Source organism: Stegodyphus dumicola, chromosome 1 (genome assembly GCF_044657685.1).
Source record: "Stegodyphus dumicola isolate Sdum_Otavi_A_Nest chromosome 1, ASM4465768v1".
Lineage (NCBI taxonomy): Eukaryota > Metazoa > Arthropoda > Arachnida > Araneae > Eresidae > Stegodyphus > Stegodyphus dumicola.
Window position 1 is genome coordinate 141,299,763 of NC_140768.1, and position 27,666 is coordinate 141,327,428.

The 27,666-nt window shown below is 34.0% G+C and overlaps 1 protein-coding gene across 1 annotated transcript in view; it reads right to left on the minus strand.

Annotated features, from left to right (window-relative positions):
- The window catches only part of LOC118201049 (sperm transmembrane protein 9-like), an 84,640-nt gene that overhangs the window by 14,236 nt on the left and 42,738 nt on the right, over window positions 1–27,666 (minus strand). The window contains exons 5-6 of the mRNA XM_085811275.1: window positions 20,911–21,159; window positions 17,995–18,240 (exon numbers count right to left, since the gene is read on the minus strand). Of these exons, the coding sequence (XP_085667401.1) occupies window positions 17,995–18,240; window positions 20,911–21,159 (495 nt within the window). The remainder of the gene's footprint in view (window positions 1–17,994; window positions 18,241–20,910; window positions 21,160–27,666) is intronic.

Sequence of the window (27,666 nt, forward strand, 5' to 3'; positions counted from 1 at the left end):
TGAACCCTCTTATGGCGACCTCTTCCAAAATAATTTCCCAGAGTAGAAATTAATACTTGTACCGAGCATTATCTCTTTAAGACGATCACTTCCACCAAAGACCTAAATAATTAGAAACGGTGATGATCGTCTTAGAGAGGATTTAATGCATTTTACAATGCACTAATTCGCAACCTACTCAGAGCCGGACCATCTAGTAGCCCATAAACGATTGGCGACCATCTCCTTAAGACGATCTTTTCCAAAAGTGATAGGCATTTCTATAGGTATAAACAAACACTTGCACTGAATATCATCTTTCTAGGGTGATGATCTTCACAGAATACCAAAAATCAACTAGAAACGTGGATGGATTAGGATTATTCAATTATGGCAAAGCGCACGAGGGCTATTCACCGAAAGCGAGGGATGCCATCGTGGAGAACTTTCTAAGGGAAACTGGCTCGTATACATATTACACATGGTATATTGGTAGTTCGACTGGCGTTCAAATCATGGCGGATGTGCTGCTTACCAGGAAATTTTCGTAGTTTTCTCCATGTGTAACATAAATACGAGTCAGTTTCTATCAGACGTATGAAACAATTTTTGTATCAACGCCTCGGTATAAACAGTCCTCCATGAAAGCATGCATATCCACTTCGGCAGATAATCTTATGGTACTTTGCCATAACCTAAATAATCTGATTTGATGATCATGCTAAACTTTTCTCATACTGAATATTGTGATGCTTTAATTAATGTTTTATTTATCATAAACTGTGTTAACTGCTTTAAATTAACCAAATCAGAATTTTTTTCTGTTAGATTTCCTTTTTTAAATTTTTGACATCATTTTAGAAGCCTAAATATGTCAGATCGTTTTAGCAAGACGTATTATTTGTAACTGTTCTACATATAAGTACAGAGAATCTCATGACGGCGAACTCTAAAAGTGTTTCATACAACATAAATAAATAGGCTTTTATACATTTGCTTTTCTAATGCAACCATCTATATAAGTGGCCTAAATCGCTTGAAGCCGCCGTTAGTGGTCGCATTAGAAAAGTCTCATTATATTTGCATTTTTGCTGCATTTAATAATTTCAGTTACATGTCTCCCTTATAAATTATAATATTGATTTTTCAAGGTCGTGTAACAACTTTGAATATAAATTAGAATAGTAATAATCTTTTACATTCCATTCGGATTATTGTATTCGTATGAAAGCCTTGAATCGATTGTTGATCATTATTTTGTACGTATGCTATTGCAAAAATTTAAAAATTCTTAATTATGATATTTTCCAATATTCGGGCTTTAAATGCCCAAGTTATTTAATTTTATGCCAAGATTTAAACTTTGTGCATTTACAATAAGATCTTAATTCTGGAACTTTTTATTTTTTATTCTGGAATGCTCTTCTACATCCATTATTAATTGTTCTATCCCTTGAATAGCTAGTATCGACTGCATTTTCTCCTCATTTCTTCTTTGGTTATTTGAATCATGGCAAAGCACGTGAACTGTCTGTCTAAGAGAAGGGATGCCTTCGTGGGGGTTTTCACGAAGTATGAGAAAAGGAAACTTGATTTATCTTACACATGAAGAAATAACTAAATTATCTTGCAACCAGCTTGTTTGCTGGGATTTGAGCTCCTGTCGAACTATCAGTGTTAAGCTACCGCTGGAGTGCTGATGAGCAGCATTATGTATTCTGCTTAAGAATATAGAACACTGTAAGGATCTTAAGTTTTACTAACGTTTATTTTATTTTAAATCTTTACTATCACTTCTTATTTTCTACTTCCGGCCAGAATTATAAGCGTGAAGGAGTTTATGCAAAGTTGTCTGGCGAACGCCAAGTATTTAAGTGTGGCCTTTTTGCCAAGCAGAAGAGAGGAAGCCGTGAGTTCGAAGCAGGCCGCTTACCTTAGAAGTTACGCAGTTGCTACTTTGCCTTCCAGGCCAGAGGTTTTAATCCTCTTGATAAATTAAACGTATTGTAGTGTTCACAGTCTCTGTGCTACATACGCTTCCTGTTATTATAAGGCCAATCTTATTCTAAAGTTAAATTAGAGTTTAGTTTTATTTTGATATCTTTTAAGTTAGACCCCGAGTGGAGGGTCATTGTATTCCGAAGTACGGAAGTCATTGTATATAAAGAAAAAAATAAAGGGTTTTGTATACCCTTCGTCTGTATCCTGTCTACTTACTACAATTAGTGAACATAGCTTTAGTAAGCTCTCTGTTCTAGTCAGGTCATTGTATGTTTCCGAAGAAGGTTAGAAGAAACATTGAACCTGATAGTGGCGCCCGACGAAGAATAACCATGGCCGAGTTTCAAGAAGAACCTGTGCTGCCTGCAGAAACAGCTCAGAATCCAGAAATGCCAGCTGCCGCCCTGGAAGGATTTGGGTATATTGTCCAGACCATGCGCGCTTCGATGAAACCAGAAGCAACGTTTACTGGAAACTCACAGGTAACCAGTTTTTTGGAAAAATTGGATGACCACTTCATGCTCTACCCCGTGCACGAGTTTCAAAAAGTTACCTTAGCTACCAGCGCTTTGAGGGGCCAAGCGCTTAACTGGTTCAAATGTATCGGCAGAAGTCTCTTGGGTCAAGCAGGAAGTCCCACCTATACCTACGAAAATTTCAAGACTGCCCTACTAAAAGCCTTCCCTGTCGTAAGTGATCGTGCGAAATTAGAAACAGAACTTTTCAGTATATATCAACAAAGAATGGAAAACCTCTCCAGTTTTATTTTAAGAAAAATTCACGTTTTCAAGCTCTTGTATGGAAACCGTCCGGATCCTGAAATAATTCAAGTGATTTTGCCGAGGCTACTACCCCAAGTGCAAGACTTTATTGAATTGAGAAATCCGACTACACTGGATAAATTATTTGAGCTAGCAATCCAGTTTGAAAGTAGAAGAACGGCGGACGTCGAAAGAAGACGCCAATATCAACAGCGAAACCAATTGGTACGCCAAGACTACAGCAAACTCAAGCACATGGCTACGGAGAAAAAGCGAATCAGTGGGCAAGGAAACCCGAGCATTCAAAAACAGCCGGCGAACGTCGACAGTTCAATAGCAACCCAGGAAAAAAGTCTCAAGGCCAGTGGAGAAAGAAGGAAAGCACCGAAAGAAAAAATAATTTAAACTAAAACGGATTTCTGCTGACGAGAGGGTGCGAAAATCCGAAGGCCACGAAAACCCCTCTTCCTACAAGTTAAATACAGTAATGGTGAAAAATTTAACTCTTCCGAAGATTGAAGTCTTGGTAAATAATATCCGGGCCACCGCACTCCTGGATACCGGCGCGCAGTGTTCCTGTGTGGCAGAAGTCTTTTTTAGAAAGTATTTTCGCAAATACCGCATATATAATGCGGATAATACAACAGTATTAGCGGCGCAAGGAGAACAATGTAAGTGCGTAGGTAAAGTACCTTTATACATCCGTATCAAGGACGAACAAGTAAAGGTGATGTTTTTTATAGTAAAGAATTTGCAAGTACACTTAATACTAGGAATAGACTTTCTTTCAGACGCACAAGCTACACTGGATTTTAATGAAGCGTCTCTTAAGCTGACGATGAAACCAGTGCGTGTAGAAAAGGTTGAACCGCCGAGGTTAAATCTTGACCACCTGCCTAATGACGAGCAAGATAGAATCCGACAAGTGGTAAGTGAATTTGCTTCCTTATTTAGTGATATTCCAGGATTTACCCAGGTTACTAACCATAGTATTGACACCGGAGATGCATTGCCGGTTCGTCAAAAACCATACCGGTATGATAAGAATAAGGAAAAAATTATAGAATGGCATATTACCGATATGCTACGTAAAAAGATCGTAACGCCTATCTCAAGTAGTTATGCTAGTCCGGTGGTTTTATGTAAGAAAAATAATGATTATCCTTTGGAGCATCCAAAAAGGTGGAGATTCGCTATTGATTACCGTAAATTAAATTCCATAACGAAATATCCGGTATATCCGTTACCGATTATAGAAGAAATTTTAAGGAACATAAAATCAACCAAATTTATGACAACTTTAGACTTAACGAATGGTTATTTTCAAATAGGGATCAGGCCTGAGGACGTGCCTAAGACTGCTTTTATAACCAAGTCTGGCACTTATGCATTTTTGCGAATGCCGTTTGGCCTTTCAGGCGCCCCAGCAACATTTCAGCGATGCATGGACATTGTGTTAAGACCTGTTCTCGGAAAGTCCACATTTATCTATTTAGACGATATCATTATTACTAGTGATAATCTAGACCAACATGTACAGGATTTAAGACAGGTGTTTTCTTTATTAAATGAGGCCGGTCTAAAAGTTAATGTCGAAAAGTGCAAATTTGCAGCCCCTGAATTAAAATATTTAGGTTACAAAATATCGCAAAAAGGGATCGAGACAGATGAATCAAAAATAATCGCTGTACAAAAGTATCCGACTCCAAACACGGCAAAGAAGCTCTCTTCTTTTCTAGGACTTTGTGAATATTATAGGTCCTTTATAAAAGATTTTGCGGCTATCGCTGAGCCATTGTTAAAATTAAAAAGGAAAAAGGCAAGATTCTCGTGGACGGCCGAAGCCAATAGTGCTTTCAAAAAATTAAAACAAGCATTAACGCAAGCCCCTGTGTTGAAATTTCCTGAAAAGGATGAAAATTTAGAAATTTCAGCGGATGCTTCGGATTATGCGGTAGGAGCGGTACTTTCGCAAAATCAGCAGCCAGTGGCATTTTTTAGCCGAACTTTAAATCAAACACAAAGAAACTATTCCGCGACCGAGAGAGAGGCACTTGCAGTTCTGTTAGCAGTGCAAAAGTTCCGAGTCTATTTTGGAAAGGCGCCGATAACAGTATATTCTGATCATGCGGCGGTAACTAGATTGTACTCTGGAAAAAATTTATCCCCAAGGTTAATAAGATGGGCACTCAAGCTGCAAGAATATAATCTGGTAATCAAGCATACCCCCGCAAAGGAAAATATCGTAGCAGATGCCCTGTCACGAATTAAATTAGACGAACAGGGTAATACCGTAAAAGTTGCAATGCTGACAGCGTGTACAATAAATTCCCGAGAAACTGTAATAACCGAACTGGGTAAGGATCCTGAGTTTGGAAGTATTTATGAGTATTTGAAGGATCCTGAAAATTTTAGCCACCAAGATATTGTGGCGATAAGAAATGGGGCGGCCCATTACGAACTAATAGATGGTCTATTATTTTATACAAAAACTACGAATTCCAACAACGAATTTCGACCTGTTATCCCAGCTAGTCTTAGATTAAATATCCTGCAAGAGCTCCATGACAGCCCTTTAGCTTCTCATGCTGGTATTCGAAAAACTACTCAACGCGTACGCGAGGCAGTCTACATTCCTGAACTGCAAAAGTTAACAAGGGCGTATGTCCAGTCCTGCCCAACATGTCAAGCCGTTAATTATATTAATTTCCGCCCGGCCGGGTTTCTAAATAGTATTAAATCCGAATTTCCAAATGAAATAATCGGCATCGATTTATTGGGCCCTTTCCCAAAAAGTCAGTTAAACAAAAGTCGCTATCTCCTTGTTATAGTTGATCATTTTAGTAAATGGACCGAAATTGTTCCCTTAAAACGAGCCTCCGCGAAATTAGTTACCGATTCTATTTTAAATAAATATATTTTAAAATACGGGGCGCCCCTAAAAGTTATATCGGATAATGGTCCTCAATTTGTAAGTAATATATTTGAAGACATGTGCCAAAAACTGGGCATACGTCATTTAAAAATGGTCCCGTATCGGCCGCAATCAAATATAGCGGAACGGGTCAACAGAAATATAGTGAAAATTATCCGTAGTTATGTTAAAAATTTTCATAAAAGCTGGGATAACTATGTCAATGAATTTGCTTTCGCCCTTAGGACCGCAAAACATGATACAACGGGCAAAACTCCTGCTGAGTTATTTCTAGGCAGAAAGGTTATAACACCGTTAGATAAGCTATTTTACGTGCAACAAAGAGCCCCAGAATTTAAAATGGGTGATATAGAAAAACTAATAAAAGAAGCAAAAAAGAATACGGAAGTAGCACAAAGAAAACAAAAATTGTATTATGACTTGAAACGACGGGGAGTAACTTATAAAGTAGGGGATGAAGTACTAAAAATTAAGCATTCACTTTCTTCAGCACCAGAAGATAAAACTGCCAAATTTTTTCCACGCTTTGAAGGACCATATGTTATAGAAAAAATAACTCACGCTGTTGTAGTGTTAAAGGCAAGAAATGGTGAAACCTGTTCCGCAAACATTGACCAGATAAAACCATTCTATGACCGTAATAAAATGCAAATCTTTTCAGATCTTTTGCAGGATCCGGTACGGCAGACACCGCAGGTACAAGTTCCAGAGGTGGGAAAACGACAAGTACAAGGGCAAGCCAATGAGAGACAGAAGCAAGTGAAAAGAAAATTGCCCCGCGGAAAAATTGAAGGTACAAAGAAAAAGAAGCCGTTCCACCGTCCAAAAAACAGAGTTCACGAACACCCCCAGAATGAAGAAGGGAGAAGGACGACGTATGTGGAAAAGACCGGGAGAAAGGACGGCAACTATAACCCGGCTGTGAAACGGAAGATTGACTCATCCGACAGAACTCTCCGCAGCAAAAGTCGCCGAACTGCGGAAGGGCCATCAGCGGCGGAGGAAAAAGTACAAGAAAAATTTGAACGGCCAACAACGAGGTCCAAGCAGGATCACGACAGAAGTTTCCCGGTTCCACCAAGACCAGCTGCCTTCAAACGGCCAAGACCACAAGCAGAGGACAGAAGGAAGATGTTCAAGGGTGGCCGTAGTGGTGAAAAACGGAAGCTTCCAGAGGAAAGCACTGAAGGGCGAGCCCGTACAAGAAGGAGGATCAACCAAGCTACGGTCTGCAGCACCTTTAAAGATTGGGCCCAGAAAAGGATGTCTGAATATTACAAAGATAAGTAAAATTTTATGTTACTTTACAAACTTAAGTTAATCTTTCATTCTTACTGCAAGTGGCAGATTTCAAGAAGTTTTACCTCATGCGAGGTCTACCTTTATCGCCAAAAGGGCGAGAAATGAGTTGTGACCGATTTTCTTATTATGTTTTTCAATTACTCGCGCGTAAAACTAAAGTTGATGTATAATAGCGTTGTATAAAGACTTAAATATTGTAAAAAGTTATTGTATAAATTTTATTTAAAACATTCTAACAAGAAAGAAGTTTTAGTCTGAAAGACTTTTTGAAATGTAGTATTATTTCAATGTAGAAAGAATTGGCACTTGCTTTGAAAAGAATAGAAGTTAACAATGTACTACTAATGTATGTTTTCAAATGTGTAAAATTAACGGCATCTTGATATGTTCTTGTATACATGTGAACTGTTATTTTGAATGTTTAGAAATACCGTGATATGGTAAAAGTGAAAGTAATGTTAAAAATTTGTTATTCGTGTGACTGTAAAGATTAAATCATGGTGAATATGTGTTAAAGGTTGAATGATGTAGTTAGGCTCTCTGACGCTACACTTTAGAGTTAGCCACTTTCAGAATAGTACCTCAGGGTCTAGAGTTGAAATTAGGGTGTGTTAAGAGGTCTCGTATGTTGAGTTTTAACACGTTAGTGTTTATTTGTAGGAGGAAGTGTTGAACACATAGACAGAAACACATTCGTGTTTGGTGTTTTTACAACACATGTGAGAGCACGGGGAGAGATAATTAAAATAGTCATGAATGAAATAAGAATGTTAAGAAAAGTATATTCTATATGTTATTTTCAATGTCATTCTGTAACATTTCATTAAACTAGTTTTCCTTCCAGATCTCTGGAAGGAACCATAATTGAATAAAGCTCCTGTTTAGATGCAGTACAGATGAAAAAGAAAAAAGATTGTTGTATATTCCGGGAGCTGCTATTGTAACAAATTTCTTTCTTTTAAAATTTTCTAGTTTCTAGCTAAGTTATGATTGTTAAAGGTTGGCCTCGCGTTAGTTTCTAGAGCTAAAAGTTTTCAACAAGGTCGTTTTAGACCTCAGTTTCAAACTAATTAACTCTGGCGGGAAGTATGTAAGGATCTTAAGTTTTACTAACGTTTATTTTATTTTAAATCTTTACTATCACTTCTTATTTTCTACTTCCGGCCAGAATTATAAGCGTGAAGGAGTTTATGCAAAGTTGTCTGGCGAACGCCAAGTATTTAAGTGTGGCCTTTTTGCCAAGCAGAAGAGAGGAAGCCGTGAGTTCGAAGCAGGCCGCTTACCTTAGAAGTTACGCAGTTGCTACTTTGCCTTCCAGGCCAGAGGTTTTAATCCTCTTGATAAATTAAACATATTGTAGTGTTCACAGTCTCTGTGCTACATACGCTTCCTGTTATTATAAGGCCAATCTTATTCTAAAGTTAAATTAGAGTTTAGTTTTATTTTGATATCTTTTAAGTTACACCCCGAGTGGAGGGTCATTGTATTCCGAAGTACGGAAGTCATTGTATATAAAGAAAAAAATAAAGGGTTTTGTATACCCTTCGTCTGTATCCTGTCTACTTACTACAATTAGTGAACATAGCTTTAGTAAGCTCTCTGTTCTAGTCAGGTCATTGTATGTTTCCGAAGAAGGTTAGAAGAAACATTGAACCTGATAACACAAATGACTGTCAATCTTATTATATTATCAGTGTTTGATAACTTTCCCTATGGAAGTAAAATTTCTAGAAATATGAGTGAAAGGACAAGTAAATATTTTGAATTTGGATTCAATTTAATCCCCTTCATGTAACATAATGCTGTAATTTATGTAATAGCACTTTAAATTTTGGAATATATTAACATAAAAGGATCGCAAAAAATGCGATAATGGGAACATCGTATAAATAAACGGACACTGTGCTACGGCAGTACTGTAACGGCATTCGACAAAATATGTCTCGTTTATATACCAATCTCTGCAGAAGGAAGAAAATTATAACCAATGCAGAAAATTTATAAATTCAATTTCGCCAGATAAATTTTACATAAAATTAAAAAACAATTTTCAGTACACATAAATAATTAATTGAATGAATGTAAATTTTTACTTCAGAGTACATAAACGTATTTCCAGCTCAATGTAAAACTGTTCCAACGCAAAATTTATATTATAAGAAAACGTTAAATGTAGTTTATGTCGAATATTTCTTTACTTACATTGTAGAGACATTCGATATTTTATGGAAGCAGGAGACATGAAAAATTCGCCGGGAATCGAACCGCGGAGCTCTGGAATACGCGCCCAGCGTACAGACCACTACACCACGAAAGCATCACGTCAAGAAGGCTCCCACCTTCTTGACGTGAATATTATGTTATAAGTGTCCTTGATCTTATAACATAATTAAAATAAAATCAAGTCTAAAATGTATGCATAGTACTAATTCTATATTTTGCATATTAACATTTAAAAAAAATACCTGACTAAATTACTCCTGGACGGTTGTGTATAAGCCTATGGTTTGTTTCATCAAGTGCGACTCATTTGAAAAGTATTGAATGGTGTACTCGCTTGCAAAACCTTGTGAATTTTGTGTTTCTTGAAAAATCGGCAATACTAAGTATGATTGCTAAATATTACATTCTTTTTAAGAGAACATTATATAATAATATGAATATTTTCTCCTGGGATATACTTTTATCAATGATATGTTACTGTAGCGTAGTTTTGCTAAATTCATATAAATCAGTTCTAATTATAAGGAGTGTATTCCATAATAATTTTTGCCAGTGTGACTCTTTTCATTGCTTATTTTCCCTCTCTAGTGGTCTCCCGTTCTCTGACCAAGTTTTATGGCAATCACTGAATATTTGTCAAAAAGTCTAAAGTCAGTTTTGTTAATATTACAGTTTATATTTGGATAATATTAATATTACAGTTTATATTTGTCAAAAAGTCAGTTTTGTTAATATTACAGTTTATAATTGATGAAAAGAGAGAGAGAGAGAGAATAAAGTAAAATCTGAAAGCTTTATATTATATATTACGCCCATATAATATTTTATATTACGCCTAAAAGGATGTTTTTTCAACATTTTGTGTGGTACTTTTATTGATTAAATATAATGTTCACCTCTCTTAACCATAAAATTCAATTCAATAGCAATATCACAAAATATTTAAAAAGAGCATAATTTAAGAATTTCCGATACACAGTTTCGAGCGCTGGAAATACATTTTTTTTTTCGTACAGTGTTCCCACTGCACGCTTATAAATCGATGAGTTTGTTAATAAAAAAATTCGCTTAAGTTTTACAAAATTGGAAATAGCTAATAAAACAAATTCCAAATTCGGGATTCCAAGTGCTCATGTTCGGTTGGAGGACTACGTTATTCAAAACTGGATGGCTCTCGTTACCGTTGTTTTTGGAAAATGCGAGAAACATTCGTGCATTCATGCAGAATCTTCATTATTTAGTTTCTTTAAATATAATGCATGGCAATATTTTGTAGCAACAGTTTGAAAAGTGAATCAACGCAGAAAGTGAAACCACGCAAAGTGTCGTTTTGAGACTAATAGCCCTTTGGGTCTAACGCCCCTTTGGGCTAAAAATAAATAAATAAATAAATAAATAAATGTTAAATTAGCAAGTTAGAAATCGGAAATAGCAACATTTAACCGATAAGAAAGTCAGAACTCCTTATTACCTCGCTCGAAAAATGCAATTTTGAATACAATGATAATTTTGCTTCTTTATTAAATTATTCTTATGACAGGGCTCGCATGAATGGATTATATTCTACTACACGAAATGTTTTCATACCAATAAATTGCTACAGTTAGAGTCGGAAAGTACAGTAAACCCTTTCTAAGATGATTAACACAGGTTCATAAGATTTTGGGATTTTGCGAATTAAAGAAATAGCTCTCGGCACCGATGTCCAAGTTCTCAAAAATACTGATCATCATAAGAAGATAATCAGAAGAAGAAAGTTCACTGTTCACATTCTGAAGTGCATTATTCTATAAATGAAAATACATTAAGCCTATTCGATTGCGTGTACGCCCGTATCTATATTTATATAAAGGAAAAATTATAATATAAAATAAATATAGTGTAAAATATATGTTACCGTTAAAGCGTTTAATTCAGTTATTTCCTCGAATAAGTAAGTATTTGACGAGGAAAAAACTAGCCAAGCCGGTCTAGGTAATTATTTTATAATAACTATATTAATTAGTTAATTAGTTTATAATAACTATATTAATTATAATTATAATTTTATAATAACTATATTAATTTCTCTGTATTCGATGGTTCTATTAAATCTTTGTCTATTCATTCAAAAATGAAATCCATGTTTCTTGTTTTAATTTGCGCGAAAAGATCAATAATTTTCTCCTTCATCTCTGGATGACAACTGAGGAAATTTTTCCTTATTGAAATCAATGCAAGCGCATTTAGTCTTTCCGAATTCCTAGAGCTTCTTAGAAAAGTTTTTATTCTTTTCAATGTTGAAAAGCAGCGTTCTGCCTCTGATGTAATCATGGGAACTCTCAAGAGAATTTTTATCTGTTTCGTAATTTCACTAAGAACATCATCTAGATTATTTTCGAAGATAAATTTCAGTAGCTCAATTAATTTTCAGTATTCATGGACATCAGACCTACAATAGAATACTTTTTGTTCAGTTTCAAGCTTTTTTTTGTCAATCATTAAATATGCTTTAGTGGTCAGTACTATTTCTTCTGTAGAATGTTCATTCCTAAAACTAGCGAAGCATTTTTTGTTTAACAATTTAGCAGCTGCTAAGTGTTTAGTGGAAGAATATCTGTGCATTTATATCAATACATAGTTATAAAGTCACATATTTCCTTAGTTTCTGCCATCAGTGTCTTTGAAGAATTCTTACAGAACTTTGAGTTTCTTAATTCTAAAATAGCAGTTTTGAAATTTGTTATATATTCGTTAACTTTAAACAACACACTAATTTCTCTGGATTGCATTTAGTTGTATATTATTTCAACATGAGACATCTGATAAAAAAGCTCTAACCAAAACTTAAAATTATCATCATATACGTTTTTTTTTTTTTTTTTTTTTTAATTTCCTGTTGCTTTTGCAATTTGATGTTGATTGAATTTCAGTAAGGCAATTTTTTAAAGGTTGCAAATTTTCATAAACTATGTTTATGGTCCGTGTGATGAAGTTCCACCTTGTGAAGGAATACCGCACGCGCGAAGTAAAAAGAAATCATGTTTCCAACAACATGCCAGAATTTCGGCACTGCAAGAGCGACAGTGCTCTTCTCGCTACCCGGCTCGCGTGCTGTTTTCTGTGCGCGCATGCGCAGAACAGCCAAACACCCCGTCGCTGGAACTGTGAAGTGCGCAGTTCCAAACAAAGAATTTCGTACCTTTTTCACAAAGTAGGGGATGGCTTCTGACATAAATCTTAAAGATTATGTATTGTAAAAGTATAAAGAAAGAATTAAAGACAAAAAGGCACACTATATTAAATATTAAAAATAATAATAAGTGGAAATAGGGGGTGCTGCAGTTCCGCAGTGCTTATTACGAGCCGCCACTGGTTTCAAGGCCGGCAATCATTGGTATTTAACAGAAGAGAAACATTTGCTCCCCGTGAATTCTTGCCTTCCGGGTGACGTGGGTCGGTTTCCTAAAGGAAACGGGTGAAGCAAACGCGGGGGAGAACATACGATTTTCCCGCAGGCAAGTTGGAAAAACCTTCTATCGAAATGACCTTGCTCAGCTGCAGCTAGCTCAATGTCTTACCCTTAAAACCTCCCTCAAGAGATCCCGCTATAATCCTGCTCGTTAAATTAGAATTTAGCAGGTTTCCCCAACTCCAAACGGCGACATTATTTGGCGAGATTTTAGAGTTCCTTTTTTTCCGTTCCTTATTTTCCGAGTGACATTTTTTCCGTTCCTTATTTTCCGAGTGACATTTTTTCCGTTCCTTATTTTCCGAGGACATTCTTTCCGTTTCCCTTTTTTCCAGGTGACATTTTTTCCGCACACCCACTTTTTCTGTAGCCGATGCCCCAAGAAGATTTCTCTTTTGTTAACGTGGCAGATTTATGTGTCAGACCTTCCCTTCTTTTGTATCCCCCTACAAGGGAAACATCCCTTCACAACAAAGGACGCAGAACGCCCCCAACGGTTTTAATTGCTCCGTAATAGTGATATCCTTGAAGAACCCCACAAAGTGGAAAGTACACGTACTTACTTTCTGATTTCCAGAATTCTGCTATTCTGTTAAACGTTAATAGCCGTCGTTCCAAATTCTCTTTCAGTTACGAACTGACTTGCTGACGCTTGCAAGCGTTACATTGACAGAGTGTGAAAAGTAAGTTTCTAAATGTTTCCTTTATTATACAAAAATGATCAGTCAAAATGTTTCCTTTATTATACAAAAATTATTATACAAAAATGATTCTCAGATATCTAAAAGACGGATTTACAGCAGAATAAATCAACGTATATTATCGGATTCGTCAGAAGATGAAGTAGTATTTAATTATGAAAAAGGACTGTGTCGAATTTTCGCGCTAGCAAATATTCTTTAAGTTCCATTTCAAGCTGTGATTCGAAATATGAACTTTTATGTCTCAAGAACTGACTGATGGCGATTACCAAAACGATTATCCTATTTTAAGGAATATTCCAAGTATAGGACTAATAAACATTCCGTTAGACTTTATATCCCTTGTGTGCTTAGGAGTAGTACAAAAAATGATTACTATTAGGATAGGCGGAGGCACCTTACAAGCACGATTACCACATAAAAATGTTGAACTAATTTTTTTTTAAATGACCAGTTTTTAAAGCCTTATGAACCAATTGAATTTTCAAGAAAACCAAGGAACCAACTCTAAAAGAATTGAAACACTGGAAAGCTACAGAATACCGTCAATTTTTACTGTACACTAGCCCACTTATTTATTTATTTATTTTTTTTTTTAAATTTAACAAAAAGCTACATGATCATTTTTTACTACTTCATATTTCGATTAGACTCTTATGCAAAATACAGAATCAGACGGCAATTGATGAATACGCACAGTCTCTATTAAAACTCTTCGTAATAAATTTTGGGCTTTATTATGAAAACAGTATATTGCTCATAATGTTCACGGCCTACTGCATATTTGCGAAGATGTAAAAATGTTTGAGCCGTTAGATAATTACAGTGCATTTAAATTTGAAAGCTATATATCTTCTATAAAAAAATTGATTAGAAAATCTTCCGCTCCATTACAGCAAATAGCAAGACGAACTCATGAACTGTTTAATCATATTGTAGCCATGAATAATGATTCAATCAACGTAACCGACTTAAGTTCAGAATTTCAAAATTTACACACATCTGGTCCACTACTTAAAGGTTATTAAATGCTTAATTTTATTATTGAATTTTGAATACAAATTAACTGAAATCAGAACTGAATTTGTAGAATAATTTAATTATGAATATATCGAAGAATTCAGTTTTGGGCTATTGAATGGTTAAAAATGATCGAAAGATTTTTAATATTTTAAAGCAAAATTTTCTCTTATAATATTTTGTATTAATAATTCATTTCAAGTCTCTTGCTCAGTTTTAGATATATTTACAAATTATTAAATAAATTGAAATTCAAATTAGAAAATAAATTGTATAATATTCTTAAAATTTCTTATTTTTACATAGTAACCACAGATGGAGGACCTGAGACTGTCTGTGGAAAATAAGCAAGTTTCAGGTTATCACAACACCTTCACACACTTTCACTGGAATATAAAGAAGATTTCTGGGGATATACTGGGATGTAACATTAAGCAGTTGAGAGTATGTATTTAAGAGGTTAAAGGGATATTGTGTAACTAGTATTTCAAATCCTGATAACATCCCATACGCTGTCGGTGGGACCTAGATAGGATGTCCTAAGGATATACTGAAATGTGACATTAAGCACTCGGGACGATGAGTTTAGGAGGAAACTGGGTTATTACGGGATGTCCTGAGGATTAAGTAAGTAGGACTTTAAATCCTAATAACATCCCATACGCTGTCGATGGGACATAGATAGGATGTTTTTAGGATATAATGGGTTGTGTTTAGGAGGTTAGTGGGATATCCCGGGATGTCCTGAGGATGTAGTAAGTAGGAGTTCATATCTAATAACATCCCGCACGCTGTCAATGGGACTTCGTTAGGATGTCCTGAGGATATCCCGGGATGTGACATTAAGCACTCGGGAGGAGGTGTTTAGGAGGTTCGCGGGATATTCCGGGATGTCCTGAGGATGTGCGGATATCCCGTGAGCAACATCCTCGGGATATCCCAAGGATATTTTTGTGCTATGTGGGAATATATGTATTTTGACACAAATATATTGTAGGCTAATGTAATATAGGTATTTTGAAACAAAATCGAACTTTTTCTGAAATGACGTGCGTATTGTTTTCATTATTTTGATTCTAAGACTCAAATTATGCCTAAATATTAAATTTTAGAAAATTTGGTGCCGAATTTACGGAGAAATTATAAAATTTATCTTTGCGCCACTTGACGATCTTTTAAATTTATAGCAACCTAATTTTTTCATTGTACACGAGCGGAAAAATGATCATTGTTCATACTTTCAAATAAATTTGATAAAGTGCGTAAAACACATTTGGCGTTATTATCGCTTATAGCAAATATGCCAAATTTCAAAACGTCGCAATATGTAAATTCACGTATATCTTAGGAGATTTTTAATAAAAACTCTCATTTTTTGCAGGTATGCTTAGAAATACGTCTACTTTAATATCATTATAAAATGTTTATAGGTTATAGATCAAACGTTTTCGAAAAATTATTTAAAAATACAAATTTAAAAAATAAATCTTAAAAAAAATGGACGAATTTTATTAGGAATGAACCTAAATTTCTAAATGTGAAAGAAAGAATCAAATTAGTTTAGTAAAAAATAGAGATATTAATAAATATATAACAAATTCACTTAACATGGAGGAGCTAAAATTTTGAGAGCTAATTTTTTAAAGAGTACTCGTGCGATTTTTTCAAACTTGACAGTTTGGCATAATTTGAGTCATAGAAATATGGAAAAACTGGCATGGCATTTCAGAAAAAGTCCGATTTTGTGTCCAAGTACCAATATTAAAACAATGCTATGTATAAATCTAATAAATATCCTAAGTCATGCTTTCAAGACATGAAAAACGCAAGTTGAATTTCGTCAATCGGCCCAGTAGAACGGGAGATGTAGAACTTTCCCCTCACCTTCCCTTTTTTTTTTGGCGAAGTGTACATGAATAGGTTTATAGGTATGAAAGGCTGAGAATTTTTTCCTTATAGTCAGTAACTCAACAACAGACTTTACATTTATCATTATGCTTCGTCACAAAACAACGTACAAACCAAAAAAAAAAAAAAAAAAAAAAACATTAAAAACACTCTGTTATACTCGGAGCTTCACTGTCGATGCTGTTCTGCTTCTGCCAACATGCATACGAGTCTGGAGGTAGAAAGATCTTCCACTAAAGAATAATATTTGAATCCTTTCCCTACAGAAGCATATACCAAAGTTTTGCAAGCATGCGTTTCTTGTACGTCATTTCCGTTTGTAAAAGACATGCAGCCAAATGTCTCAACCGAAAATATTTTTTCACAAAATATCATAAAAAAGTTAATGCTTCGTTACCATTTCGTACTAATCTGTAACGACTTGCCATAGTAACTTGTCGGTAGTAAAATTATACAAACCGTTTATATAATTTTGATAGGTTTCCGAAAGATGTCTAAAACCCCGCAAAACTTATTAATGGGCACAAATATGTGGATGTACTAGTCTGCTAGATTTTTTAAGAGCTATTTTCTGAATTTGTGCCATTTTTCAGCGCGATAAATACTCCACGCTATTGCTGTCTAGACGGGTTGAAGAACATTCCAATTACTTGCGCAATTATTGTGGGTTGCCAGGTTACTTATATATTAATTCCACTAAGAATCTATGGGTCGAATTAGAATGCCCCTTCCAAGCTCTTAATTTACAGTCACTTTCTGTGAAGGATTTGTGAAATTAATTCATGGAATGAGGTTAAAAGTGCCCAAAAATGATTCTTCTCCGTTGAAATGGAAAATCCAATTTCGTTTTCTAAATGCTGCCGAGGGGTGAACGCCCATAATACTGTCAGTTCGATGTAGGTTCTAATCTCGGAAAACGGACAGCTACATGAGAGTTTTCGTGACCTTTTCCTCTGTGCAATGTGAATAGAAGTTCAACCAGCTAGCCCTCATTGTGATTTGCCGTACTCAAAAACCTAACCTAATCTCTTTCAAACACCTAGATGAAACTCTGACAAAGAACAAGTTTGCTCTTATTCGACTAACGGTATATGTATCATATATATTTTCGACAAACTTTGAATATTATCTTAAGAGAAATGAGTTAAAAATAACGGTGAAACGGAAAGCTACAAGAATTATAATTTAACTTCAAAGATTAAAAGAAGATATTTTTACCCAGATATGTTAGATAGAGTCATAAGCATAAAATGTCGATATTCTAATTTATCCATGTCTTGAAACTGATTGTTTACTTCCTTAAAGTAATAGCGCTGGAAAATTTTATTTTATATTCAATTAAAGAATAATTTTTAGAAAAAAAAATAAACATGGAGAAAAAAGGAAAAATAAACTTCAAAGCTCAATGAAACATTAGTAAAATAGTAATGAGCTTTTTTTTCACTGACCAGTCAGTGCTAATGTTATATAGAATAGAATGATTTCTTTTGAACTTTAGGCTTACTCACTTAAAGTAATCTCGCTGCAAAATTATATTTTATATTAAACTAAAGAACAATTTTTACTAAGAAAATAAACAGTTTAAGAGACAAATAAAACAATTTTCGAAGCTCATTGAAACATTAGTAAAAATGTAATATGTATGAGTTTTTTTTAACAGAACAATCAGTTCTAATGTGATACAAAATAGAAAAAGGAGAACGTAGAACATACTTCTGCAGACTTTTTCCGTGTAATCAAATTGCTTGCTAGAATCCAAACATTGGCACATAGCTTCTAGACGAGTGCTATTATATATACACGTGGTATCGTTGCCTTCGGCACAGAAATCAGCTTCATTACAATCTGTCACTTCAGAGCACAGGTCGCCCGCTGTCCCCGGCAAGCATTCACAGAATTTGAAATCTCCGATACCGGTACATTTGCCGTCGTTTTCGCAATCATTATCTCGACATGGCTCTGAAAATGTTATGAAATTGTATATTTATGAATATGTGTAATATGTAATGAATATAATAGAAAAGGTCATATCAAAATAAATCATAACGAAGCGCTTTAATCTGAGCATATATTTTTGATAGTTTGTTTCCTAACACCCTCAGTTTAGAGTGTCCGGGTTAGAAAGAAGGTATAAATTGGAACGTTTTCCTTTTTTCCCTATATCTTTATTAAACTGTATGTTTTAATTGTAAAATAAAAACGTTTCTTTGTGTACACATAAGTTTATTTATGTAGAAGAGTAGGATTTTCGTTTTGCATTATTTTATGTGTATTATTTCAGGTGTATTTTATAAGTGTATTTTAGCTGTATCATTATAGGTGTATTTTATAGGTAATTAGAAGTATAGCTTAGAAACTAAGTAAGCTTAGAAACTTAGTAAATGACATTTATGAAACACACATTTCAGTACAGTTCAGGATGAATTGGCGCACCTTCTCATTACCAAGAGTTACAGGTATTGTCTCATAGTCATTGTTAACTAGATTTATTTTAATTTTAAACAATAATAGCCAAATTAATTAAACTTTTTATATTACAAAACATAATTTATAGGTATAAATTTTGAAACATGAAAACGGAATGAAAAACCGATTAGACATTCATAAAAGTGATCGCACCAATAATCATAATGTATGAATTAGGGCTTCATGCTCATAAAACAAAGTTCCTGTGTGTAAGCTTATAAATAATAAAATTACTGTGTGAGCTTATAAATAAAATAATATAAGACATATATATATATGATATTTTCCAACAGTTGTAAGGAAGCTTGGCATCAAAGTTCAGGCATGGCTTTTGCAGAGTGGTAAGGCGAAATTCAGATGACGAAACCTGATAATTTAGCTTTTAACTGCACATTTTTACTTAATTAGCAGATAATTTTTCTTTTAGATGAAAACTCTCTAAATTATATATCCATAGTGATTTTAACTAAGTATGATTGATTTTAAACTTTCTGCGTCCTTTTAAACTTTCTGTGAATTTATTTCTAACAAAGGAAAAAAAGATGAACAGAGCAGCTCACAATCTTGTAGCAGCGATATTAGGAAGCAGCCTGAATAACAAAATGGCGCATACACGGTATTTATAGTAGCGGTTTCGCAATAGGCTAGCATATTCTAGAAGGTACTGGTCTAGGGCAAAGATACAATCGTAGAAAGTTAATTGGAGGTTGCGTGTTCGCGTAGAGCAAAGCCATCGTATTTTTTTATATTTTACATCTCCCTCCCCCCCCCAAAAAAAAAAACAAGAGGCCGGATGAGCAAAGCATTAGTAGATTAGTGAAGCAGGAAATATGAGGAAAGGCATGAACAAACATCCAGGACATAGCTTACAGGCTTTACCTATGTCCTATCATAAATCATGATCTTTTCTTATATAAGTATAAAGTTTTTGAATTATATAGTTTTACAATGATTTATAAATAAATATATAACTAAATTTTATATGGAAGAATAATAATAAATAAATTACAAGCATAAAAGTCCTCAGATTTTCTTAAAAGGTCTATTTATTTCGTTTTAAAGTCCTTTTCCGAAAAATAGTTGAATGAAATTATTGGTTGAAGTCTCTTGAAGCCAATAAGTCAGCTTATTTTTATCCTGTGGACTAATAAGTTCACAAATATTATGCGCTTTTTCCAATAAATATGATTCAATAATAATTTTTGAATAGAAGATATTTAAAATTTTCTTTTCATATAAAACTTAGAAGATATACAATTTATACTATTTCTAAATAATGTATTATGTGCATTCATTCTTCTCATCGTAGGTAATTAACAATACATAGATATATTTTAAAATAATGTAAAAATTCAATAGAAAACATTGCGATACAATTCAATATAAATAATGATATGATACAATAAGACATTAACACTTTGAATCAAAATTTTGGCACGTCCTCGCCAACAGATCATCGTGACTAGCTTGCTGATGGTTGGGGGGAGGGTGCTAGATACAAGATATCAAGTATATATATGTATATATATAAAGATAGAAATAAGTAAATTTAGTATAATTTAAATTCGCTATAGCTCCTTAATTCCTCATTTTTATTTGGGCGTTCCGAACTGCGACATGTCTAGATTAATCCTATCATATGACTTTTTCATAACTATCATGACGTCGCTAATTCGGAACTTTAATCAGAATTTTGAGAAACGTAAAATTTCCCTTAATAAGCTGCCATATTGGATAACAGCATACTTTGCTTTTACCTCTGTTGCCGCTTAGAAGCTGAGACGCTGTTTTTTCCTATCGTAACAATATAAAAAATTTTTATTTTCTTGGAAAGGCACGATTAATGTGCCAAAATGTTTTCATTTTATATTTTCATTACATATATATCAAATTATATTTTAAGATGTTCCAGATGTTTTTCAAAATTTCGAAAAAATACCATGATGTCATCAAATTATTTTAAGGAGAACTGAATATGACAGTTGCATTATTACATATATATAGAGAGAGAAAGAGATTAAATAGATAGATAAACAGACAGATATAGTAAATCTTCAGTTCTTCAATTAAATATTCGCAAGATGCGAAATGTAGGCGTTTAGGTTACTCAATTGATACTGCAACAAAAAATTTGAATGTTTTGTATGAAATAAATAATCTTACCTTGGCATATTTTCTCTCTATAATTAAACTGCTTATTGGAATTCAAGCACTGACATTTAGCTTTTCGCTGAACAGTATAGTATTCACACGTAGTGTCATTCCCTATACCACAAGAATCGGGTTCATGACAGTCCTTCACGTGAGAACAAGAGTTAACGGTTTTTCCTGGTTCGCACTCACAAAACTTCGAAGCTTTATCTCCGATGCATTTGTGTCCAGTTTCACAGTCAGTATCATTTTTGCACGGCCCTGAAAATATTCCAAAACTGGATTTAAATAAAGCATGAAATAAAGAACTTGAAAATACCATGGTCGTATAAAAATAGCAACATGTCACAAGTGCATCTACAATTTTCAGCAATAAAACTAATCCACATAAAAATAACTTAATATATATCTAGCAAAATAAGAGTATAGTTCGCGCAACTTCATTTTTGTGAATAATGGAATAAGTGTATAACTCTGGTTTCGTCATAGTGTGTGCACTGGAAGCATCAAATTACCGACATTCGAAAAGTGACTAATGGCTTAAGTGTGCTAACAGGCTTCTTGTGCTTTGATTGAATTAAATTAGCAACTGATTAAATTACCAATTTGTTCATAAAAAATTAGTCAAAAGGCAAAACAGATCAACTAAACTTAATACGTCTGTTGAATACGCGAAGTACAGGTTGTTCATAGAAAAACTTCCTCGATATATAAACACCTATGAAATTTCAAATATTGTTGTTTGAAAATGATGCGCACTCGAGACTGTGATGATTTAAAATAATAGAGCTCTTCCGGTTACGGTTACAGTGAAAACATTTGAATTTCTCGAAAGGCATCATCTACATTTTTCTTGCCCAAATTTATCAGCGTATTGAAAAACCATAAATGGTGATCGAACGATACAAGCATGATGAAAATGGCCGCTTAAAACATTTGCAAAGAAAAACATGATAACACAAGACCAATGATAACACAAGGGGGGATATGGGATTCATTTAATGAATTTAGCATGGGTACGTTTATTGCTTAGAATGATTTTTAAATTACAGTTAAAAAGTCATGTGAATACCATATAAGAAAAATAACGATTTCTCAGTTTATTTCAATGAAACAGCACAGCCACAAGTCCCAAAAATGTCAATACACGGTGGAAACAATGACAGAAGTTTTTCGCCAATCGGTATTTGTATAGAAAAATGTGAAATAACATTCTTGGAATTGGAGACTGTAACGAAGTTGATTCTTCTAATAACAATTACATGCATTCTGAACGCAGAGAAATTGGAGTCACCAGTTTTAACATGTACAACGTTTCAAGATAGAGTCATCAACGTTATGTAGGGTTTTTTCACGCTTTGACTAATTTGCGCAGAAAAAAAGTTGGTGTCTAATCTGAATTACATTAAATTAAATGAGAAATTAAATCTGACATATTTGAAATTTCCTTTCGATTGGTTGAGCAGATAAGCCGCTAAGGGTACATATATCGAGAATTTCTTTTATGAACATTCTGTATATTGCTAGGGAATGGCGAAAAACATATCGTGATATTTCTTAGAAGAACCGCCTACATTTCGAAGATTATTGCGGCAGGTTGTCGTCTTAAACAACAATAGTATTTTTTATGTTCAGTTTCGATATAATGCACTCATAACTAATGGTCTGTTTGAGAGATAATCGTCTTGGATAATAAGAGTAATTTGCTGCTGAATTTATCCTTCAAGATGTCTACTGTCATAAGGAAAAAAGTAAATAGTTATAAGAGTTCAACACAGTAACATTGAAAAAATATTTGTAATGATAGCATAGCATTATGTATTTTTCTATTTACGTTTAAAAACATATTAACGTCTAGACTACGAATTAAAAAAAAAAATTACCCCGTTTTCTATCCAAATGAACAAAATATGTCGTAAATAAAATTTAGCATTTGGGATTTTTTTGACAAACACTTTTCTAGCCAAAGGCTGAGACACATCTCTCCCAGCCGTAGTTAATGATAAAATATAAATGTCGCACTTAGCTATCGACTTATTATAAGCATACCTTTGTATGAAATAGATTTACATTATATCTTGAAGGTTAAAGCATTCTTTCCATAACCCAGCATTATGTATTGGGCAATTCATATTTATTCTTTTCTTTATGTTCATTTGTGTACAACGAGCACAGCGGCGTCTTAATTTGAAGAACCATTAGGTATTTTTTGAAAGTAAGGAGAGATGAAAAATGAGTAATGCCCTCCCCGGGACTTGAACCACGGACCTCTCGAATACGCGCCGAGTGTGCTGACCACTACACCAAAAAGGCATGATAAGAAAGCGGGAGATATACCTTATAGAATTTCCAACTATTTGAAGACGATCCCCAACCTTCAGGAGATTTTCCTTTCTTTCCTTCTTCTTAATGAAAAACACTACATGGAAGAATTACATGTCAAAAGTAATAAAGGTAACATAAAGCAATTACTCTTGGATAAGAGGAAAAGTTATGTCCATGCAAAAATCTGTCGAATCTCTTTAACTAACAGTTCAGATGTCAGATGTTTCAAAATTTTTTTGACTATTGCCATTTAGCGTTAGGTTATAGACTCCCCCTCGGGCTCTGATGACGTCTCGACGAAGAGTCCGCAAGATATTTCACATTCATCTCTATAAAGCGAAAACCGGGAATCTTTTGATGACGAGTTTGAATTGATTGATTTAACTGCACAGAATCAGGATAATTCTCCAAACCATTAATGAATCGGGATGATTCATTTAACATGGAATCAGAGTTATTCCACTCAAACTTCACAGAATCGTTATGATTCATTTAACATGGAATCAGGATGATTCCCTAAAACTTTACTGAATCGAGATGATTCATTTAACATGGAATCGGGATGATTCCCTGAAACATCACTGAATCGGAATGCTTCACTTAAGATAGAATCAGTTCTTGAAAAGTTCATTATATGGGGTTGGATCTCCCCCTGTTTGAAGCGAGTCTCGAATTCTAAAAGCCAAATCACAATATCAGATCCATCCTACTATAAAAGGAACTTTTAAAGTAAAAATTTTGAAAATGTCAGAATAGTTCGAAGGCAACTTTGACAGCTCCTGTGGAATTACTATTTTGTTTATCTTCATTACTTTTGCTAGACGACTGCACTTAATGCAACACATTTTTGAGCCACTTATTTTCCTTTTCTAAATTTGAATTTCGTTTCTTATGATAATATAAAAAAGTTTACTAGAACAATCATCTGTTGTAGAACTAGAGCCTTTCAGTTTTTAAACCGTTTCCTCCACTTCATCATCAAGGTCTTATTTTTTTTTCTTCCAAGCCTCTGATGAGTTGCTCCATTTTTTCGCAGGTTTTTCAAATAGACTTCAAGATTTCTTTTCTAATCAATGATAACTGAGACTAATAAGATTGAATTTAGGATCTGGAGAATTTCCACATTTATTCTTTGGTACATCCGTTCCAGTAACTTTGAGTTTTAATGACATATTTTCAATTATTTCCTTCTGTTGATTCATTTCTTTTTGATTCTCAAATATTATTTCTTTTTATTTACAAAATTAAACATGCTTTTGCTCTATGTTAAACTATCATAATCAATTTAACTTTGTATAAAATACAATTCCTACTTACTGCATGATTGCTTTACGATAAACGCAAGGACACTGGATTAATCCTTCACTCCTAGGATGGTTGTTAATTTCCAGATCGTCAAAAATCAAAATTTTCCATATCATCAGGGTGGTAATTTTCTTCTTTTAACGCAGGAAGAGATCGAAGAAAAAAATTGCGCTCCGCTTTCGGTAATAAGTTTTAAATTTTTTAGGCTTCGGGCCCACTGTTGGGCTGCCAGTTTATGACCAGAGGGCCATGCAAACTTTACATTTAACCAAGCAAATAAGAAAGAATTATAATTATAAAGAAAAACACTACACGGAAGAATTACATGTCAAAAGTAATAAAGGTAACATAAAGCAATTACTCTTGAATAAGAGGAAAAGTTATGTCCATCAAAAATCTGTCGAATCTCTTTAACTAACGGTTCAGATGTCAGATGTTTCAAAATGTTTTTGACTGCTGCCATTTAGCGTTAGGTTATACATGTTTGTTTATAGTATTTGTTCTAGCCAAAATCAATTTTTTTATATTTTTAACTTTTCTTTTTTATGGTTTTGATGCTATAATCTCTACTACTGCCTGTAGGGCCTTAACTGATAAAGACACAAGTCACTTTGATTAAATTTCAGAGATTAGTTTTAAGTAGTAAACTTGAATTTGTGTCTTTGTTGGTTCAGAAACAGGCTGATGTATATACCTCTTTCGTTGCACCAACTCCCTGATGATGACGCAGCAAGAGATGTAAATTTCGTTTTTTTTTTTTTTTTTTTTTTTTTTTTAATTTTTTGTATTTCTGACTCCTTGCATGCAGTTTACCATTGTGCTTCTGTTGTCTTTTGCTTACGTAGAGTTTGGTCCGAATTGAATATGGGGTGGATTTTAAACGTAATACTTTATTTTCCATTATTGTATGTATACCTGCATATAATGTATTTACATGCCGGTGTGCAATAAAGTGTTTCACGTCAATTGCGACAACTGGATCATTACAGTAATGATGACAATATGGCTGGTTGATACGTGTTTTGTTATTCCTGGCAAAACATATTTAAAGCTCTAAAGACATAAATAAATATTAGTAAGACGAGTCTCTTATATTCAACAGTTATAAGCATATAATCACGTTTGTATTGCATTATAACATGTGATGAAGAAAAATGCAGGACGAAACATTTGTAGGTGGAAAGATATTATTTGAGTCCAGAGAAGATTACGCTGTTCTCAAAGAATTGTTATAATATGATATTATTTGTAATAATATAATGTTGATTAATAACATAATCATTTTGTATTTGTCTATTTGTATTTGTCTACCTGCAAAATTTATATCTGTCTATCAAAACTATCGAAGCTACGATTTTACTTTATTTCTAGGGATATTTGCAGTAATATAAGTATCTCTATTACTGACATTATGTAATAGTCTCGTGAGAATCATAATCATGTATTAATTTTAAAATGATGAGTTTTAGAAAGATTTATTACACACCTATTGCTATTTTTAGCACAGATAATTGGAAAGTAAAGATGATTTAAAGAAGCCGTCTAAATTAAATATTTTTTATTAAATATCTGATGAAAAATGCAGTTTTGATATTAAATGTATATCTTCTTTAAGCCGCCCAAACGAGACAGTGCTTAGGTCCCGTGTTCGAATCGGGGAGAAGGAACGGATGTTTGTAAATGTATAATTCCTTTGCGTCATGGGAGCACTCTAAATATATGGCAAGTTGGATGTGCTCTTGTACGGTTTGGTGGTAGGGAATGAGGGGTAGAAAAACCTTCCGATACCCGGGATACCTTGCCTCAGAATGGGGGTGAAACTAGGCAAAATCGTATTGCCACCTTATAAGATATTTTCTACCTCCTTCCAGCATGCTTTCGTGGTATAACGATAGCAAACTCGGCAAGTATTTGAGAAGTCCAGCCTCGAGTGCCGGAGAGGACACTGCTCATTTTTTATGTTCTTGTTTCAAATTAAACTAGTGACTCTACAATGCGCCCGAACTGAAAGGGTGGTGGAGAATAATTCGTCACCACGAGGTTTTTAGATAAGATATAGTGATTAGATGAGAAAAGAGAAGGAAGAACGGACAAGCGTCAAGCTACTGGCACCATCTGTTGGTGAAACCAGAACTAAAACATAATTTCTTTAAAGGCTGAAATTTGAATGATTTTAATTCCTGGGCTATTTACAGGATTCCTTGCCAGTGTTTTTTAATTTACATTGGTCAAACTAAGAGAGCCTTTAAATTCCGCGTTAAGGAACATAAGGCATATGTTAGAAAAAAGGAAACGCAGAAGTCTTCTGTTGACCAGCATTGTTGGTCCGAAAATCACGCTTTCAATTTTTTTTTTTTTTTTCAGCCAAAATTATTCAAAAAACAGCTTTCATTGGTGAATTGGATTTTCTAGAGGCATTTCACATTAATAAAATCTTTCTGGTATAGATAACGACCCTAATTCGAATCCATCTTTGCCTTCCGCCTTTAAAGAAATTATGTTTTAGTTCTGGTTTCACCAACAAATGGCGCCAGTAGCTTGACGCTTGTCCGTTCTTTCTTATCCTTTCTCATCTAATCACTATATTGTTTCTTGTTCATTTGCGCTTTTGCAGCTGAGGAGGGTGGTTCGGTAAATCTATCGAAACTAGTGTTGTGAAAATTTGTAAATATAACGCTGATTTTTGTTGTTTGACTTCTAAATTAGTATCTTCTCAGTATTTATTCATCTGTTTAATTCTTATTAGTCTAAAGGGGTAATTTGCCCAGAAGGGTTATTAACTTCGTTTTAGCATTTTGAGTTTGTTTATTATAAACGGAGTTTCATTCTTGAAATTGTCGCCACCAAATATTAGAGCCCTGCATTGTATTTAAAGAAATTAAATAATGAAAAATCTGCATGAATGCACTTTGAAAGAACAACGGTACTTAGAGACATCAAATTTTGAAATATCAGATTTCAAATATTGAAACAAGAAATTTATACTTGAATTAGTCAGTATAAAGACTATCTTTGCTTTTTATTTTACAGAAATTCTGAAAAGGCATTGCTTTATAATAAGGATTTATTTTCATGAAAATTATCATGCAAGGCTAACGAGAAAATTTAAAATCATAATAAAAATGTAAATTAAAAAGA